The sequence below is a fragment of the Alosa sapidissima genome, chromosome 12 (assembly GCF_018492685.1).
Source record: "Alosa sapidissima isolate fAloSap1 chromosome 12, fAloSap1.pri, whole genome shotgun sequence".
Lineage (NCBI taxonomy): Eukaryota > Metazoa > Chordata > Actinopteri > Clupeiformes > Clupeidae > Alosa > Alosa sapidissima.
In genome coordinates, this window is record NC_055968.1 from 2,579,241 (window position 1) to 2,597,879 (window position 18,639).

Below are 18,639 nucleotides of genomic sequence, written 5' to 3' on the forward strand. Positions count from 1 at the left end.
TGAATAAAACAACGTTTTAACAACGTTGCTTATATCTCGTGATAGTGCGTCTTCAGCTGTGCTCTCGCCTAATCACTTTTAACCATCATTACATCAATTTTTAGACAATGTGCTAGGCCACTCCCTAGGTTGTTAATTACCACACCCATGGGCGCATTGTTTAAAAAATAGACATGCAAAAAAAAAAATTAACTTTGCGCCGGGTGGAAAATGAGTTTTACGTCATGCGGCCTTCAGCTTTTATTATTAGACTACCTGGAAGATGTTAAGCGTGTGTGTATTGCCAGATTACAAATGGTACAAAATGCAGCTGCTAGATTATTAACAGGCATTAACATTATTAATAGATTATAACTATTATTTTAATAGCAAATTGTTGTTGACAGTGAGAGACTGGCTTGTTTTCTCTAAGAAGTGGGCTTTTGTGCACTAGGCTACTAGCAATGGATATGGCTGGGTGATAGCAATAAACAACATCATGTTAGAGGCGTCCACTCCAGTTGACTGCATTAGCAAAGTAATGCTAGTGGGCTGTAGGCCTACTTCGTTTGTTTAAACTTTACCGTCTTTAGATTGTAACAAAATCCTAAATGTTCCCTCATAGTGGATATAAAACACGACGGCGCCTCTTCAAAGTTTGTTTTTTGTCTTGCTCATTCACGTAGGGCAGTCAGCTGTCCTGATGATTGTTTTCTCTCTCAAACTCATTTGCATACAGAGCGCATCAACCTATTGGCCCTTTGGTACATGAGTAGGGAATGATAGCTTGCAGAGGTGCCAGGGCCCATCCACTGGTTCTCTGGAGGTGTTCTTTGAATGTCTGCGCAATGATTACAATTTTGCAAATTATAAATGACAGATGTACGGACTTGTGAATTGAACCATGGGGGACGTTCGGTTAAATAATGTGCTGTGTACCGTTGCATCCCTAATGACTACAGTGAATCACATTAACACAGCAAAGCTTAACGATATCCAAAATCAGAAAAGAAATAATGTTACTGTAAAGAATGAAAATTAAGTAATGCTGTTCTTCTTCATTACTTTCGGACATACCATGAGAATAGCTTCTTTAATGCAATGTTCTCTTTCACTCTTGGTTAACTTGGATCCAGTGAGAGGGCATATGAAATAAATCCCAGAAACAGACAAACTACCAGAATCTTTCACTGGAACATTGCAACTCTAGTGGGGGAAAAAAAACAAATACATTATTGTACATCATATTACCTTTGAATGGTTTATTTTACCATATCATACTTTTAAAATGTTTTGCTTGCCTCATTAGCAGCTGCTGTAGCTGCAGCCTCCGCTTCTAACTCTCGTTTGACTGAAAGAGATGTTTGCAGAGAGTTAAGATGTGATATCATTGAGATGATATCACAGGTTTAGAAGTGGTATAATTAGCATGCAATGCTTTCCCCTGGAATCTTACCCTGATTTCGGATAGCATCTTGCGATGTATGGACTTTTGGCCGCTGCTGTTGTTCTATTCTTGCAAGTGCTGCAGCACCAGCTCTCTGTGCACCCTCTGTCGGCGTGACATGATGTGGTTGTTTTTTGGCACTGCTCTGCATCACTTGAGGTTTGGTGCTACCAAGAGGATTTAATTTAATTTGATTTCATTTATTATACAGGAAGGAATTAAACGTAATATTAGAGTTACAGTTAAACATGCATAAGTGGTTTACAGCAGGTTCCTGTTCTGCAGGACATAAAAGGGAAAAAGCATATCACAATACAAAAACAGAACAAAAGACGACAAGGATGGGACTGGATAAGGATGATCACAACATACATCAACAGTAGCAGTCATGACTAAAATGGAAGATGATGATACTCGTCTTAAAGAGGAAAAACTTAAAGAAACGTATTTCAATTAATCATAAAATGGCCCTGATATGTCACTAGACATTAAGAAATCATGTTCATTTCAAATACTTATTACTGACAACAGTAGTCCGGCAAGGATATTGTCATTTGTCATTTAAAAAGTGAAGTTGCAGCCCTCAACTGATGTTAATGTTGTGTTTTGCCCTGATGCACCACCCTCCACCTATCTACTAATCACAAAGTCAGTAGTGTTTCAGCATTCGGGTTGGAAACCTCGAGTCAGGGGGAGGGGGAGGGGATACACCGCTCTACAGTAATTTGAAAGTGATTGCAGTACCAGTTGTTTGTATATGTGTTCCTGATCTGGAGTCTTACTCAAGAAAGTGGAATTTGAAGCTCTACGGCATTCACGAAAGCCAGAACAAAGTTGTTAAGTTGAAAAAGTTGTGAAGCTGCGCCAGATCATCCTCCTGAAGGCAAAGGTTTACCCTGTTGAGGCTGTTGACATTGCATATTGCCTCGGGAAGCCACCACAGAACAACACTAAACCAAGTGCCATCATCATTCAGTTCTGTATGAGGTCCTACAGGGATGCCCTTTGGAAGGCTGCAAAAATCACCAATTCTTTTGTGATAACAAGCTACATTTAGCCGAAGATCCGTCACAGCCGGTCAAGGAGGCCAGAGTGAAGTGTTGGTCAATAATAAAGCAAGAAAGAAGTGAGGAAAAGTCTGCTTTAGTGATGCACCGATATTGAAATTTCAATATTGGGCCGATACCGATATTTCAAATTTCACTTTGGCCGATACCGATATTTTAATTGACATTTTTTTGATACACCTTTGCTGGTAAAAAAGTATTCTAAATACATTTTGAATTTTTTCAACAAGAAAATTAGAAGAGAGAGCAGGGCTTAAAATTAATTTTTCAAAATGGGGGGAATTCCCATAATAAAGGCTAGATGTCTTTATAGATGGCGGAGTCTCTAACGGCATCACCGCCGGCCATCTTGTCACAGGCAAGCTATCTGGTGGGCTCTGTGGTACCAGATGTAAGGTGAGTGATCTGCACTACTCCTGTGATACTCCTATCTCGCTGAAATCTTGACGGATTTACAAACGGTTTGGTTTTTTACAAACGTTATTAACGTAGCTATAATCTGGATGCATGAGCATTTTTAAGTTATAATTTTTCATAAGTATGCAGTGTCATAACTACATCTATGACGTTTATAATAAACCAAACCGTAGTAGAAAATTGAGCAAGTTAAGGTTATTTATAAAGTATGCACCATTGAAACACAATGTTATGAGTTAGCGAGCTGACTATGGCAAGATGGCCACGAAGTGCGGACGTCGACCTCCATTGGCCAGCCACGCGGACGAGACATCTAGCCTTTATTATATATTCCCCCCTTAGGTTCTTCATGTACGGGGGATTTACACAATTTGAGGGGGAGGGGGGCGTCATCAGTGATGTCATCGTCATCAGTGATGTCATCGTCATCAGTGATATTGAATATACTGTAGTGTGCATCATTCACACCAGTGGCCATCCTAGATTCTGCTTGACTCTCTCTACACACAAACACACATGGAAAATGATGGCTTGTGCCATATGTTTCTATTTCATATATTTTGCACAATTTGAGCCTCCTACATGGTTTAGTTCTTGTGCTGTGGGCTTGTGAACTTTGACAAAAAAAAGGGCCGACCAAAATCTACACCCCCTCCCTCTGTAAAACTGGCCGTATCTTGAAAAGTATTGATCTTACCTAAGAGTAATTTTACAGTGTGTCTCCTGGGTAACATAGGTACACCTGGTAATTTTTTCAGAATTTTTTGAGACCTAAGTGCGTGGGCCCTGGTTCAATTGACGTGGAATGACCCAAATATGTCTTCTGAAGGCCTAAACAGTAACCTAACTCTCGCCAGATGAATTTCGTTCCGCCTAGCTCCACTCATCCATCTGGGAGCAATCCATTGGAGTGTTGCTTCAGAAGGCTGGGCCTAATCACAAAATGCTTGCATATGATTGAATAAGCCACTTGTCCGTCATCTATTGACGTGCTACTTCAACCACTCACATCAAAGCCAACCCGTGACGCTGATAACAGTCTCACAGTCGCTTCTACGCTATGTCACATCTATGAAACTCCCGCCCTGCGTCCTGATTGGCTTTACCATAAAATCTGCTGCAGAAATCACTCTTAATGGAAGAGGTCCCAGATGGATGTGAGTGAAGCTAGGCGGAGCTAAGCGGAACGAAATTCATCTGGCGAGAGTCAGGTTACTGTACATACTAATCCTATTTATGTACCAGCATGCAAAATTTGAGCCTCCTACATGGTTTAGTTTTTGCGCTGTGGGCTTGTGAACTTTGACAAAAAAAAGAGGCCGAACAAAATCGACACCCCCCTCCCCCTGTAAAACTGGCTGTATCTTGGAAAGTATTGATCATACATAAAAGTAATGTGTGTCTCCTGGGTAACATAGGTACCCCTGGTAATTTTTTCAGAATTTTTTGAGACGTGGGCCCTGGTTGAATTGACATGGAATGACCCCATATGTAAGGGATAACATATAGAACGCCGGTCATTATCGGGAAATAGGTCCCGACAGTATGGAGCTAAATTTGTCTCAATAATATTTGTATATGCGCAGAGGGGGATCCACAAATATTTCTTGATTTGCATGTGTGTTTTGATATCTACAAATAAAAAAAATCATATTTGTAACTCGTATATTGATTTTTACAAATATAGATGTGCATTTGTAAATAAAATGGCATTTGTAAAACTGAAAATTGCCTTTGTGAAATCTAAATTTTGCATTTGTGGATCACCAGCACACAGTAATTCTTGATTTTGCTTGCAAACTGACGGTTTTATGCGTTTACTAAACAAAGATTATGGAAATTAAACACCACTTTTCCATCAAAAAGCTTGTTGTAAAAGGCATAACTTGTTAGATTTAAGAACTAGGTTTGCTAGCTCTGTGTGTTATGAGCAAATAATCTTTGGTTATGAGTCTCATGAAACAACACTGCCATCTACTGGATTAGAAAGTGTCAGCAGGCTACTTGTGGATCTGGGTGGCTTCTCTGCGCAAAGTTTGTCTCAAAAATATGTGATCCACAAATGCTGATCCACAAATGCGAAAACGAAAACTGTGTGTGGTGGTGATCCACAAATGCAAAATTAGATTTCACAAAGGCAATTTTCAGTTTTACAAATGCCATTTCATTTACAAATACACATCTACAATAGTGAAAACCAATTTACAAGTTACAAATATGATTTTTTTATTTGTGGATGTCAAAACACGAATGCAAGTCAAGAAATATTTGTGGATGTCGCCATCTACTGGACTGCGATTTCTGTGTGCCGGTGAATTAAAGTAGGCATATTTACGTGTGGATTTGTGTGACTTTCATGTGAAGAACGTCTCAAAAACGCGTAACTTTGGAAAGCGAAGAATGCATGTGCTGGTGATCCACAAAAGCAGACTCACATTTCACAAATGAAATTTTCGGTTTTACAAATGGCATTTTATCTACAAATGCACATCTATATTTGTAAAAATCAATATACGAGTTACAAATATGATTTTTTTTATTTGTAGATATCAAAACACACATGCAAATCAAGAAATATTTGTGGATCCCCCTCTGCGCATATACAAATATTATTGAGACAAATTTAGCTCCATACGACAGGGCGAACCGGACCCCGACGCGCAGCGGAGGGTAGTGATGGCAGTCTGACATTGAAGCTTCGATACGGGCTTCAAACCATTAACTACAATTCCATTTGAACCACTGCTCCGAAGGTTGATTTGGTACGGAAAAATCATGTGACATATCATGTCCGAAGCAGAAACTGCTTCATTCTCTGAATGAATCACCTGAGAGGTTCGCAGTGCCACCGCCTCACGAACCAATCGTGCTGCCACTGCAACGGGCAGGGCCTCGTTTCTAGTCTGAATTATAGCACGCTCAAAGCATAAACACTTTAGGCTAATGCACAACATTGCGTTTGGTTCATCGCCTCTACTGTGACAAGCATAGTTTGTTCGTATTGATTTATTTGTATTACAATGTAAGAGAGACGTGGAAAAACGTTATTCTGATCGCTCCTGATCAATGTTTATTTGTAAAAAGAATGATATCCCATTCTTATTCATGTGCACTATGTATGTATGTGTGGGGGTGGGGTGGTTAGGTGCTTGCACTAGATTTATTTCACTAGTAAAGCTTCCTGTCCACTATCTAGCCGGGATAATTTAAATGCAGTCTTGGCTTTTCACCAGGAGAGGTAGCTGTTACTGAAGCTTCGAGTAATGAACCCATTTTCGAATCAACTGTTCAAAGTGGTTCAGTGCTTCACCAAAGCTTCATTTGCCCATCACTAGCGGAGGGGTCTAGTTCCGACCTGAAGGGACCTATTTCTCGATAATGACCGGTGTTCTAGTAGCCTAGAAATCTAGACGTGCCCCTAGCGGCAGCAAATTATATATGCTGCCAGGGCTAGTCTAGCAACTCTCCGTTGGCTTGTGAGCTCCAGAAATCGAAACTTAATCAGGCCAATGAAATCGTGTATAGAGTCGTTAGGTGGGCTTAACATAATGATTGATGGCAGAGTTGCAACGGTTTGGCTTGAATTCCCTGCTACTTGAAAACAAATAAGATGGATGTTGCTGCTTGCGAACAGTGTGACACGAGTTAAGCGTTTATTAAGTTGGCAAACGTTTGAACTAGCCAACTAGCTCCGCTGGTTGGAAACGCATGGGACTCATAGCGCTGCCGCTGTCCTATTGCGTGCAGTGGGAATTTTAAAGACAACTGATTATCCCGCCCCTCGGACTGAGCACTGCGAACGGTGAGTGCCCAGACCCTACATTTTAATGTGGGTCTGGCTCGTCAGGCTAGCGTTCTAGGCCTATACATTATCCCGCTTATTTTCACATTAGATTAACGTCATCAGACAGGTAGTAAAGTGTATGCGGGAATCTCTCGCATTATAATGGCTAGAGTTGCAGGACTTGATATTGAGCTCCGCTCTAGAATCTTTGCTATTAGCTCGCGTAGTTGGAGCTGGAAGACAACTGCAATGAACTGAATGATAGTGCAGGCTCCCGCGATATTTCATGGTGACACCATGGTAACAACTGGATTAAGTTGTACAGTATATTACCAGTATGCATTGCGTTTAACCCTGCATGCATCACTTTTAGTCTATGATCACATCAAGTCAGATCTGCATCATGTCGAATGAGTCTAATATCAAACATGTTTAATATTGGTCTTACGTCGAGACTAGAAAAAGACCGACTCGGACTGACCGAAAGATTGGCAACACTAAACGATCTAGAAGGCTGACGGGAGCGTGCCGCGACTCCAGTCAAACTCCCATGATTTCATTCCGACTTTGGAAATGTAGTCGCCGACTGTGAAATCGCTCGAAAATCATTTGGTGTACTGAAAAGCTAACCTCCGCAGTTGGTTAACCATGGCCTGTTAAATCATAACGCACCCCAGGTTGGTTAACCATGGCCTGTTAAAATCATAATCGTTCAGCGAAAGAGCAACGTAAACAGTGAGGAGTAGCCGACATAGCAAGCTAACATCTTCTAATTATTTCAACGTTAAGGTGGTAGACTTTACTCAATTAATTGCAACATGCAGATTCATTGACTCTACGCTACTTCACACCTCTGAGGAGACATTATTGAACCGTAAAATAGTGACGTTATCAGCATTTTCAGTGCCATTTTGCGTAACGAAAATAAATATCCAACTGGTCAATGTTATGAATGCACTTCCCACTGACGTTACCTGGCGTCTTCGGTGAGTTTCTTTCCAGGTCCCGCTGATTTAAATTTAACATCTCTCTTGATATCATCAAAAAACTTTTTCATGGTGAATGTCAGTTGTAAGTTCAGCGTCTAGTTTAATCTCAGGAATGTCAGATAGGATAAGAAGGACCCAGGTCTAGCCCACTATAATCTTTTTCTTCTTCTACGACTACTTCTTCTTCTTCCTCTGTTGGCTGTTAGGAGTTTGGCACTTGAAGTAGCGCATTACCGCCACCAAGAGGATTGAGATTTTTTTTCCGTATCTTTTTTTGTCATAGGGCTACAATAGACTTTGCCTGTTTGTAGCTGTAGCCCTACATGGCCAATGAGGAGACCATCTGCACTGCAGCAGACATATTTCCAGGAGCATATGCCAGTGGATGCTCACATGGGTCGTTTCATCCACATTTCTGCCTCAACTCTTTTTTGACAGTTTTAACAGTCTATTTCATCATATGTGTTGGACCTAGAGCTCTTTGCTCTATGATGAAATAAAATAATTGAATTACTTAACGTTAACTTTATAGGCCTGTTACATATGCATCGAATAAGTAGAATCGTAGGCTTGGCCTATGTCAGATTTACACAGACATGTTCAGTCCAATGCCAGAGGTCAGAGGTCTAGTTTCATGGCAGGTTTTATAGCCAAACTCCATATAACCCCTCATTATGCACTTTTGTTGAAGTTGAAGCTAAAGTCTTTATTGAGAGAAGATAACCAGTTGAAGTCTTTATTGAGATAAGATAACCAGTTTCTGGCTAACTCTACGGTATGTTTACCATTCAGATTTTCTAATATAACGCATGGGTAAAATGCATGTGTATTTTACAAAATCTCTTAACTTCTCCTTCGAAAGTCAGGCAGCAGACTTTCAGTTTAAAAGTAGTTATGCTTTCAAAACATAAAAACTAGAATGTTGTAAGGAAATCTACTTCCATGATTACAGATGTGTGAGGTGTCATGTCTTCCAATTTACTTTTCTCTACATGGTTTTACTTAATAATGACTGCTTTGTAGTTGATTCTAGCAAATGAACCAAGCATGTATAATTTAATTTATTGAGACGGGAGAATGACAGTGGTGCATAGGCGCTAGAACGAGTTTCAAAGTACAGGGGCCAGATAATGATGTGTTTCCACATGGAAAGCCTAAAGGGACATTTTTAGTAGGCAGGCTATGGGCATTTTCACACCTGAAAGTCCGGACCAAGGTCCGAACCAACGTTTGTGTTTAGTTACATTGAATACATTTGATCTGGTTAGTTAATGGTTTCACATTGCAATTTTTCTACCACGCTAAAGAACTTTACATGACATCCCTGCGTCCTGTCGTTACCACCTACATGTGCTGCGTCTCCCTTTGATTGGTTTGTTTACAGGCGTGCGTCTGACATTGACAAGTTGTCAATTTGGCAGGTTTTCCTACCTAAAAGCACAGTTTTTTTTATGACTTTGCGTACATTAATATACTGCTGCCGCAGATTTTTTTTCAGCTTCAGAACCAAGATAGCATTGCTCTGCTGTCCTTTTGTATTCCCTCTCGCATCCTTTCAAAAATGGAATGGAATGGAATGGAAATCTATTTATTTGAATCAGGGACAATGCACAAAATAACATTTATCCTGGGATCCAGGAAACTATGTCTTAGGCCAGGTTGTAGCAGCAATTGCTAATTTGCACCTGTAGTCCCTGGGCAAGTATAAAAACATAAAATAAAATAACAGTTACATAAATAAATTCCATAGGACTAAAGATGATGTAATGGCCATAGTATTTTACAAACAAGCAGTCTTAGAATAGAAACATGGCAGCAGCAGCCCACTCACACTCTCTTACCCCCCTCCCCAGCATACACATACAACTAACACTCTTACTACAACTAACACACACACACACACACACAACATCTTAAAAATGTGTGCAAACTTGTCTACTTAACATCCACCTCTTAGTCAAGCATGAAAAGGTATGAGAATTTGTACATAATATGTATTCTGTGGGGAGGGCATTCCACTGTCTCATGGCCACACATGAGAATGAGGAACTCCCAAATTGGGTTTTACGATGAGGGATGCTACACTCCCCCCTTGTGACACGTTGTGTAGTTCACTCAGAATTTTCAGAGCAGAGTGTTAAAACTTTTTCAAAGGGGGAGCAGTAGCACTGTAAATTATTTTATGTAGTAAAAACACATTTGAGTGTTTCATTAGATTTCTAAAACTCAATAAACTATATTTGGCCAGTATATGACAGTGATGATAATGGCGTGTCTTTTTGTCATGGATTTTAAGGCAGACAGTTACAAAGATTCTAAAGGTTTTATCACTGTTTTACTTGCCTGAGACCAGAATGTGATGCAGTATAGAAGGTGAGGGATGATCATTGCTTGTAAGTATGTACTACATGCCTCAGTGTTAAGAGAATTTCTTATATATTTAAAATTTGCTAAATTAAATTTCAGTGTATTGCACAATTTTTTAACATGATCTTTGAAAGTAAGATTTGAATCAAGAGTTACTCCCAAATATTAAAATGTCTCTACATGTTTTATGTTTTGTTGATTTACTGAAATTTTGGGATAGGTCTTGGGTTTAGATCCAATGGTAAAGAACATAGATACAGTCTTTTCAACATTCAATGTAAGACATGAATCCTGTAACCAGTCAATAACCCTGCTCATAACACTTGTTAGCTTATTTGCCACATCTGTTGCACTTCTCCCATGGACATACAAAACAGTGTCATCAGCATACATAATAATATTTATGCTCTTGCAAACGGAAGGCAGGTCATTGATATACAAGCAAAAGAGCAGAGGGCCTAGAATTGACCCCTGTGGCACTCCCAGGGTAGTGGCAAGTGATGTAGATAATGTGCCGTTTACTTGCACACATTGAGTTCGGCTACTTAAATAGGACTTTATCCAATTTTGGACATTTGAGGAGATCTCATATTTTGTAAGTTTATGAATCAGTACTTCATGACTCACTGTGTCAAAGGCTTTACGTAGATCAAGGAAGACTGCTCCCACCACTCCACCTTGATCTAGGCTAGATTTAATTTCCTCCAGAAAGTAGCAGCATGCGATTTCAGTGGAGTGTTTTTTTTCCTGAAGCCGAATTGCATAGGGTGTAACAAAAACTTGGAGTCCAGATCAGCAATTAGTTGTTCTGCTACTACTTTTTCAATAACCTTAGACACAGCTGGGAGAATACTGATGGGTCGGTAGTTTGAGACCAGTTGAGTATCCCCAGATTTGTGTACCGGGGTGATAATAGCAGGTTTAAGAACGCTGGGAAAAATATTCTCATTAAAAGATTTATTTATGATCATGGCTAGAGGTATCATAATTGATGTTTTGCATTGTTTTAAAAAAAGGTGTATCCCAACCTAATATGTCTTTAGCTTTGCTATTTGTTAAAAGTGAAATGGCCTTTTCCACTTACTCTGAGTTTATTGGGGAAAACTTGAAAGCGGAGACATCACAGGTTGATAGTTGTGGGAGTTGAGTTTTTCGAAAGCTTAAACTCCGCTCTCGTACTGAATTTATGAAATATTCGTTAAAACATTTCCCAACAATCTGCCCGTCATCCTGGATATGGCCATCTATCATTAGTTTTAACTGTCTATTTACAGATTTTTCCTTATCTTATCAATGCTCCTCCAGAGCTTTTTAGAGTTTCCCTTTGCCTCACTGATAATATTGAGGAAAAAGTTTGCTCTAGCTTTTCTAATTTGTTGTTTCTAAATATGTTGTAGATGTCGGTATTTTAATGCATTGTTTTTTTCTAATTGACTTTTAGACCAAAATGGCAGACCAAATTCTAATAGGCTATGATCTCCTCTCCCTGTATGTGTCCACGGCTCATTTTAGGCTGTTTATCCATTATTTGTTTTCTTTTATCAACTTCCTGTAATTGGTTCGAAAGTCTAAACCATCCAAAAAGTGTTTTCAGACTGCAAATGAACTTCTTTTATTTATCACCTGCAATTTTGGTTTGGACCAAACTGAAAAGTCAGAGGGTCCGGACCAAATGATGTAGGTGCGAAAACCCCTATATGTCATTCAGGAGGGAAAAAAAATATTGTTTCAGCCCTTAATATAATGTCAGTGACAGTTTATTTATATAGCACTTTCCTATACAATGGCAGTTTACCAAATAGACAGGGCAAAACCAAAACCTACAACGATCTGATTAAGGTGATTGCTAAACTTTTCTCAGTTGATACTTTTTTCATGTAGAATCCATTACTGCTTGGGACATTTTTGTATCACACATAGTTAATGAGATAATTTGCATATGAAGGGTTCAGATGCAAAAGCCTCTAAATGCCACCTATGTCCAAAAATGAGATAAAGATGGTGAGGGGATGCTCTCCACACATAGTATACGCTAATCAAATAATTTAACTTCTAAACGCACTAAATACCACTCTCTTTCTGGTCTGAAATATCGATTTATAGGCAAAAACCTATAGGAGCCTGAATTTCAATGCTCATTTAAAAGAAAAGTGGTCAGACGGATTTAGAGGGTTTTGCATCTGAACTCTTCATATTTGAATAAATTAGCAGATATAAAGACATTTGACTGTAGGTTAGACAGAGCCATGTGATCTGGCCTCAACATATTCAAATTAGAGGATACATTTATGAATTGTGAATTTATGAGAATTCCATCTCTCTTTGTTTAAGAAATCCCAGAAACTTATTTAAATCAGTCCATTATGGTCTTTTGGCAGAGTTATGGTGCGCATTCATGCCATTATTCCAACAACCATATATATAACTTCACAACACTTGTTTCTGTTCAGTTCCATTATTTATTCCCTAAGGTTCTTTATCATATGACAAAGCTCTGCATAAAAACTTCTTCAACTTATCTGAAAGATGTCAGTAGTCAGTACTCTGTGGTAGGGCAGGAGGACAGAAGGAAGGATGGATGGACAAGTAGAGATGCACCCGGATGCACCCTGTGTGTTTTAGGTGGCCTTTATTTTGATAAAACTATATGAAGATTACGCCGGAAATGAGGTAGGATTAACAGGCTCATCCACTGATCTATAGAGTGTCCCAGTGACGCCACTTCCATTTGCCTCCATGGGATGGCAAATTTTGAACGCCAGTCTATGGCGAAAAAGAAATCATTTTCTGGTCCCGGTTGACTTGTGCCTTGAATTACCCATGTGATGTTTGTCAATTTTAAAGACAATTTTAAATCGTCATGAGGACATTCCTCCCAAACGGCCCTATCACGTCTTTGAACTGACGTCATGAGGGCGTGTTTCAGCTCGTGCAGCTCGTGGAAGGCAACTGCAAGATCTGTCTGCAGGCTAAGACTCCCGCGATATTTTAAGGCCATGTGACATGGTGTCACGGTGGTAAGTCCCTCCCCGGCTGACAGAAGTCGGACAGAATTTCTAACCAGCAAGCATTGCGTCCATCCCAGTATGCATTGTGTTCAACCCAGCATGCATCACATCAAGTCAGATCTGCACAGATCTGCCGCAAGTCGAACTCGCCTAATGTCTAATAGGAAGAGAATTGGCACTGTCTGGTTACTTCCGGTTTCTGGACTGGTTGCAGTTCCTCCTCAGATTCCACTTGAGGGCGCTCGCAGGCGGGTGCAGAATGCATTGAGGTCTATGGAGCTTTACCCCTCAATATCCACTTTTCTCTGGATATAATTTTTTGAGTAGTAATTTGAATGTTGCATTCGCTAGGAGAGGCAAAGAAAATACACACTGTTGATCGTTATATTTTTTGAAGTCACGTAAGTCTTCTAAAAAGCCTTTCAAATATGTCAATGACGTCATTCATTAGCACAATGCTAGCGTGATATGGGCAACAACGACCCAACCTGTAAGAAATGAAAAGGACATAAGTACTCGTTCATTCAACTTTAGATCTAAAATCTATATTGAACCTGCATAAACTACAATAAAATCTACGATTCTTCCACGACAAGCAGGTGAAAGAGATACATTTAGCCATCTAGCTCCATAGACCCCCATTCAACCTGCACTCGCCCGCGATCACCCCCAGTGGAATTCTAATGGAACTGCAACCAATGTCGATACAATGAGGCTTAATAGGAAGTGCCAAGTCTCTCCGTAGACGAGCTCTGGATATGCCCAGAGAATGTCTAATAAGGGGAGAACTGCCTCTCTCGGAAAACTTCCGGTTTCTGAACTGGTTGCAGTTCCTTCTGTGGTTCCACATGAGGGCGCTCGTCCACGAGTGCAGAATGCATGGAGGTCTATGGAGCTGTACCCCTCAAAATCCACTTTTCTCGGGATATAATTTTTTTCCAAGTAATTTGAGTATTGTATTCGAAAGGGGAGGCAAAGAAAATACACTTGGTTGAGTATTATATTTTTTAAAGTCACTTAATTGTTCTTAAAAGCCTTTCAAATGTGTCAATGACGTCATTCATTAGCACAATGCTAGCGTGTTATGTGCAACAACGACCCAACCTGTAAGAAATCAAAAGGACATAAGTACTCGTTCATTCAACTTTTGACCTATAACCCATGTTGAAGTTATACAAACTACAATCAAATCTAAGATTTGTCAACGACAATCAGGTGAAAGAGACAATTTTAGCCGTCTAGCTCCATTGACTCCCATTCATTCTGCACTCATGGCGATCGCCCCCAGTGGAACTCTGGTGGAACTGCATCCAAAATTCGGTACAATGGGACTTAAAGGAGAATTCCGGTGTGATATTGACCTAAAGTGTATTGAAACATGATACCGAGTGTGAACGTATGTCTCATAGCCCATCTCGACTTGTCCCCTGCACTCCAAAATCTGGCGCTAGTTAGCCGATGCTACCAACAACTTTTTCAGTAGTGGTGCTTCGGCATCGGGCTAGCCATGCAAATAAATCACTGTTTTACACCCATTTACGAGGCTCAATGTATCTCCACACTTCATTGGTAGACTTCCTAGGGCCCTGACATTTAAAACGAGAGATTGAGAACTTTGAAAAAGCACTGGTAGTTTACTTACAAGACGATTTATACAGACAGTATCTTCACGAAGTTTAACGTTTGCAGCCATCTTGAATTTAGTCACGATAAGTCGAGCAACGAGTAAGAATGAACAGCTATGATAAGGGATCAGATTCCAAAAATAATTCAGTGGAAATGCATGGATTCCAGTTGCTGCTACTGGAAGAAACTGGAATCCATGCATTTCCACTGAATTATTTTTGGAATCTGATCCCTTATCATAGCTGTTCATTCTTACTCGTTGCTCGACTTATCGTGACTAAATTCAAGATGGCTGCAAACGCTAAACTTCGTGAAGATACTGTCTGTATAAATCGTCTTGTAAGTAAACTACCAGTGCTTTTTCAAAGTTCTCAATGTCTCGTTTTAAATGTCAGGGCCCTCGGAAGTCTACCAATGAAGTGTGGAGATACATTGAGCCTCGTAAATGGGTGTAAAACAGTGATTTATTTGCATGGCTAGCCCGATGCCGAAGCACCACTATTGAAAAAGATGTTGGTAGCATCGGCTAACTAGCGCCAGATTTTGGAGTGCAGGGGACAAGCCGAGATGGGCTATGAGACATACGTTCACACTCGGTATCATGTTTCGATACACTTTAGGTCAATATCACACCGGAATTCTCCTTTAATACGGAGTGGCCAGGCTCTCCGTAGACGGACTCTGATTATGTCTATGCCATAGACTGTAAAAAATATCTATGCTCTGATATGCCCGATCTGGTCTTCTTCTTCTTGTGGGGTTTATTGGCGTTTGGCATACACACGGTTGCATTTACCGCCACCAACTGGACATTTACATAACTACGGGTATGGCGTTTCAACGGAGGAGTGACAAAGAAAAGGAATAATAATACCCGATCTGGTTCCACATGAAATTAGTTTTAACTCTGGTTTTAACAGAGAATGTAAACGGCTGTATAGTATGTCTAGCTTCTATGGTGTTTCCCTACCATGGTCTAGTCGGCTACCGTAGCTGGACACACGGAAAACGTAATTCAGTACTGTGAATACGCACGGTAACCTAGTCACAACGCAAGAACTTCAATACTGTGGCGTAAAGGAACCAGGAATTCCGGGGAATGGGTGCTTCACCGGAACTGAGTCCTTTAGATAACATTAGTGACGTTGGAAGCTAACATTCGACATCAGTCCCAATCAAGTTAATTTTATCTTAGGAATTACAGTTTTCGGGACAATAAAACATAAGTGGGAACATATGAAACCCCAGGTTGCTCACAGGGTAAGTCACATTTAGCCACAGTTGTTATGTCAACGTAACTTGGCTTTCTAAAGGTTAGATGTCTAAGTTAGCTAACTAAGTTACTATGCTAAGACGCTGCGTGAGTTCAGCTAAACTGCTAGACTTATACAGTTAAACGCATCTTAAAGTTAAAGTTGTCGGTGCGTGGCACTTGGAAGAATCGAAAAGTTATGCTAGTTCGTTAAGTTGCATGGTTGTGTATAATAATAATACGATAATTTACATAACGTTACCTACCAACGTCAACCTGTAACGTTAACGTTACTGTTTAACGTCATAACTTCAACGTGAGCCATGGGTTCAGATACGTTGCTCAGAAAGAAAAGCTAGAAAGGTTTGGTTCTATTACTTTGTATGTAGACAGCTTATACATTCACAAAGAAATTAGTATTTATGCTCGTGTATCATGCTAATTTAACATTAACGTTAACTTAATGCTTCTAAGCGCCGCTGAGCCATTCTACATAATCTAGTTATTGAATTTAAACCCAAATATAAGTTAGAAAATACTTTCAGCTAACGTTACCCAGAAGACGTTGAGAAAATTTGGAAAATACTTTTGAAAGACTAGCACAGTCTCACACCTTCTCACATCTAAAGACAAGTTACAGATTTTATAGTCAGACTGGTTGCGCAAATACTGAGAATTTTGCAGGGTCACTATTTACAAGACTGCAACTTTCAGTTAATCTAGGCCTTTTCCCCCATCGTGCACGAGATATCAAGAGTCTTGTATTAAATGTTGTATCAGCGATAGCGGGGATACGTCACTTCTGTTGATGTTCAAACAAAACAGAGCTAGCTCGCTACTCCCTCCCCCTACCTCCCGTGCAATTAAAACTCCTAAACGCGCATCTCGTTGGTTATTGGTTGAAACACTTTATTTTGCTTTTGAGGGGTTTGCCAACCCTTGTTGGTAGCAATTGTTTTTGTGTACAGATCTCGGAGCCTAGGCTGCTTACAGAGACGCGGTTTTGTGACGGCCTGCTTATGGGGCAGGCAGCTAGTAGTCTTGGTCCTGGGTAAGATTTGTATGCACTTTATTTAGCGGAGAATATCTCAACTGTTATAGACTAATATGACTCCATTGAACAGCGTGGGAGGCGTGCCAAAATCTCTACCCGGGACGAAAGTCCTGAAAATGACCACAACAAATGACACTATATCACACTACAGGTGAATGGGACTTTTTCTACTTTATAGATATCCTGATACATTTCTACCAGTTTAATCTTCATATTAAGATAATGTGCATGAGTGTGCATCAGTACGCATTCATCAGTATGCATGGGTGTAAGTGTGCAAACTCATGGATATGTGTGTGTGGTTGTGTGTGTATGTATACTGTACCGGAGTATGTTTGGGGAGATTTATGGAGCTTTTAACTGGTACATAACAGTGATTTTGATTTTGTATTATTATAACTTCATATCTGTAAAATATTTATTTTCATTCCACAATGGTACAATGTTGCCTGGGGGCAAAAACTAAGTTCATATCCAACCTTGCTATTATCATTGGAACGTTAAAGTGAAAAATACAAAACAACAGGTTTATTCCCTGTGTTGTAAGGTAAAACTTTCACAACAGAGTCCAGGTATGGGGATGATGATGAAACCTCATTCAGTGATAGGATTTTTACAACTAGCCTGCCTCCCTTGCATTTGCAGTACTTGCAACAACGGATACCAGCTTCCCGACAGGGACACCCATTCTTGTGTGCACACTTGCCACACAAGCAGGGATCTGGTAAACCTTCAGGTTTTGAGATTACAATCTCAGGGACTAATAAACTGCCCTTTCTTACAGAACCATAAGCATCTGCATTTAAGATCAAGGTGATGTCTGTAAATGGTGCTTGGACCCAAAGCTGCTGTTGAATAGGCTCTTTGTATGTTTTCTTGCAGTAGTTGAGGTGCAAGCGGCCCTCTCAAAGTCTATCATAAGGGAATTACTATTGAACGCAGCAATGCGCAGGTCGTCAAATGTCTCCATGTCTGTTGATGGTTTGAGACATTTGACCAAGAATGTTTCTGCCATTTGTATTCAACTGTTAGCTGTGGACAGTTGACATTGAGGATCAGAAAGTGAAATCAGAAGTGTTCAGAGCTGCAAGTTTGGTTGATATTTTGCTGGTTGTATCGCACCCAGTCAGCACATGTAGTAGTAGTAGTAGTAGTAGTAGTAGTAGTAGTAGTAGTAGTAATAATAATAATAATAAGCTTTATTTGTATAGCACCTTTCATACAAAGAATGCAGCTCAAAGGGCTTTACATTTGGAGCATGTAACACAATAATAGTCAGTCAGTCATTATCAATCACTTTCACTTTTCTTCATTGCTGTAGCCGTTTATGATCCAATCAGCAACATATCAGAAATATAGATAATAACATGTAACACAGTTATTAGAGAAAAGTCAGTGATTCCCCTTTGTTGCTGTGGCCGTTTATGATTCAATCAGCAACATATCAGAAATACTATTATACTACTATGGATATAAAGGCTTTGCTGACAAATGCCTAGGCTAACAAATGCTTAGGCCCCGTTGATGCGGACTCCAAGCAGCTAGCCTTAGCTTGTTCTTAGCATATGTCACAATTATTTGACTTTATACACAGACATTCAAGACCCTTTACCCCCCACAAGCACGCCATATGGCAACTGTGGCAAGGA

At 40.0% G+C, this 18,639-nt stretch overlaps 2 protein-coding genes across 7 annotated transcripts in view; one reads left to right on the forward strand and one right to left on the reverse strand.

Annotated features, from left to right (window-relative positions):
• ubxn6 (UBX domain protein 6) overlaps positions 1-7,879 on the reverse strand; it is a 37,297-nt gene extending 29,418 nt beyond the window's left edge. Inside the window, exons 1-4 of the mRNA XM_042056196.1 lie at positions 7,669-7,879; positions 1,436-1,593; positions 1,281-1,330; positions 1,057-1,185 (exon numbers count right to left, since the gene is read on the reverse strand). Coding sequence (XP_041912130.1) covers positions 1,057-1,185; positions 1,281-1,330; positions 1,436-1,593; positions 7,669-7,751 — 420 coding nt within the window. The 5' untranslated portion in view covers positions 7,752-7,879. The remainder of the gene's footprint in view (positions 1-1,056; positions 1,186-1,280; positions 1,331-1,435; positions 1,594-7,668) is intronic.
• A 7,818-nt stretch (positions 7,880-15,697) lies between these two features.
• Positions 15,698-18,639, forward strand: part of cep350 (centrosomal protein 350) — a 100,171-nt gene continuing 97,229 nt past the window's right edge. For 4 of the 6 annotated variants that reach the window (XM_042056123.1, XM_042056122.1, XM_042056124.1 and 1 more), the window contains exon 1: positions 15,699-15,944. Coding sequence is in view for 3 of the 6 variants with exons in the window: in XM_042056122.1 (XP_041912056.1) it covers positions 15,921-15,944 (24 nt within the window). In the remaining 3 variants the exon portion in view is untranslated. Of the gene's footprint in view, positions 15,945-18,639 lie in introns of all 6 variants that reach the window. The other 2 variants (XM_042056119.1, XM_042056121.1) reach the window with 1 other exon arrangement.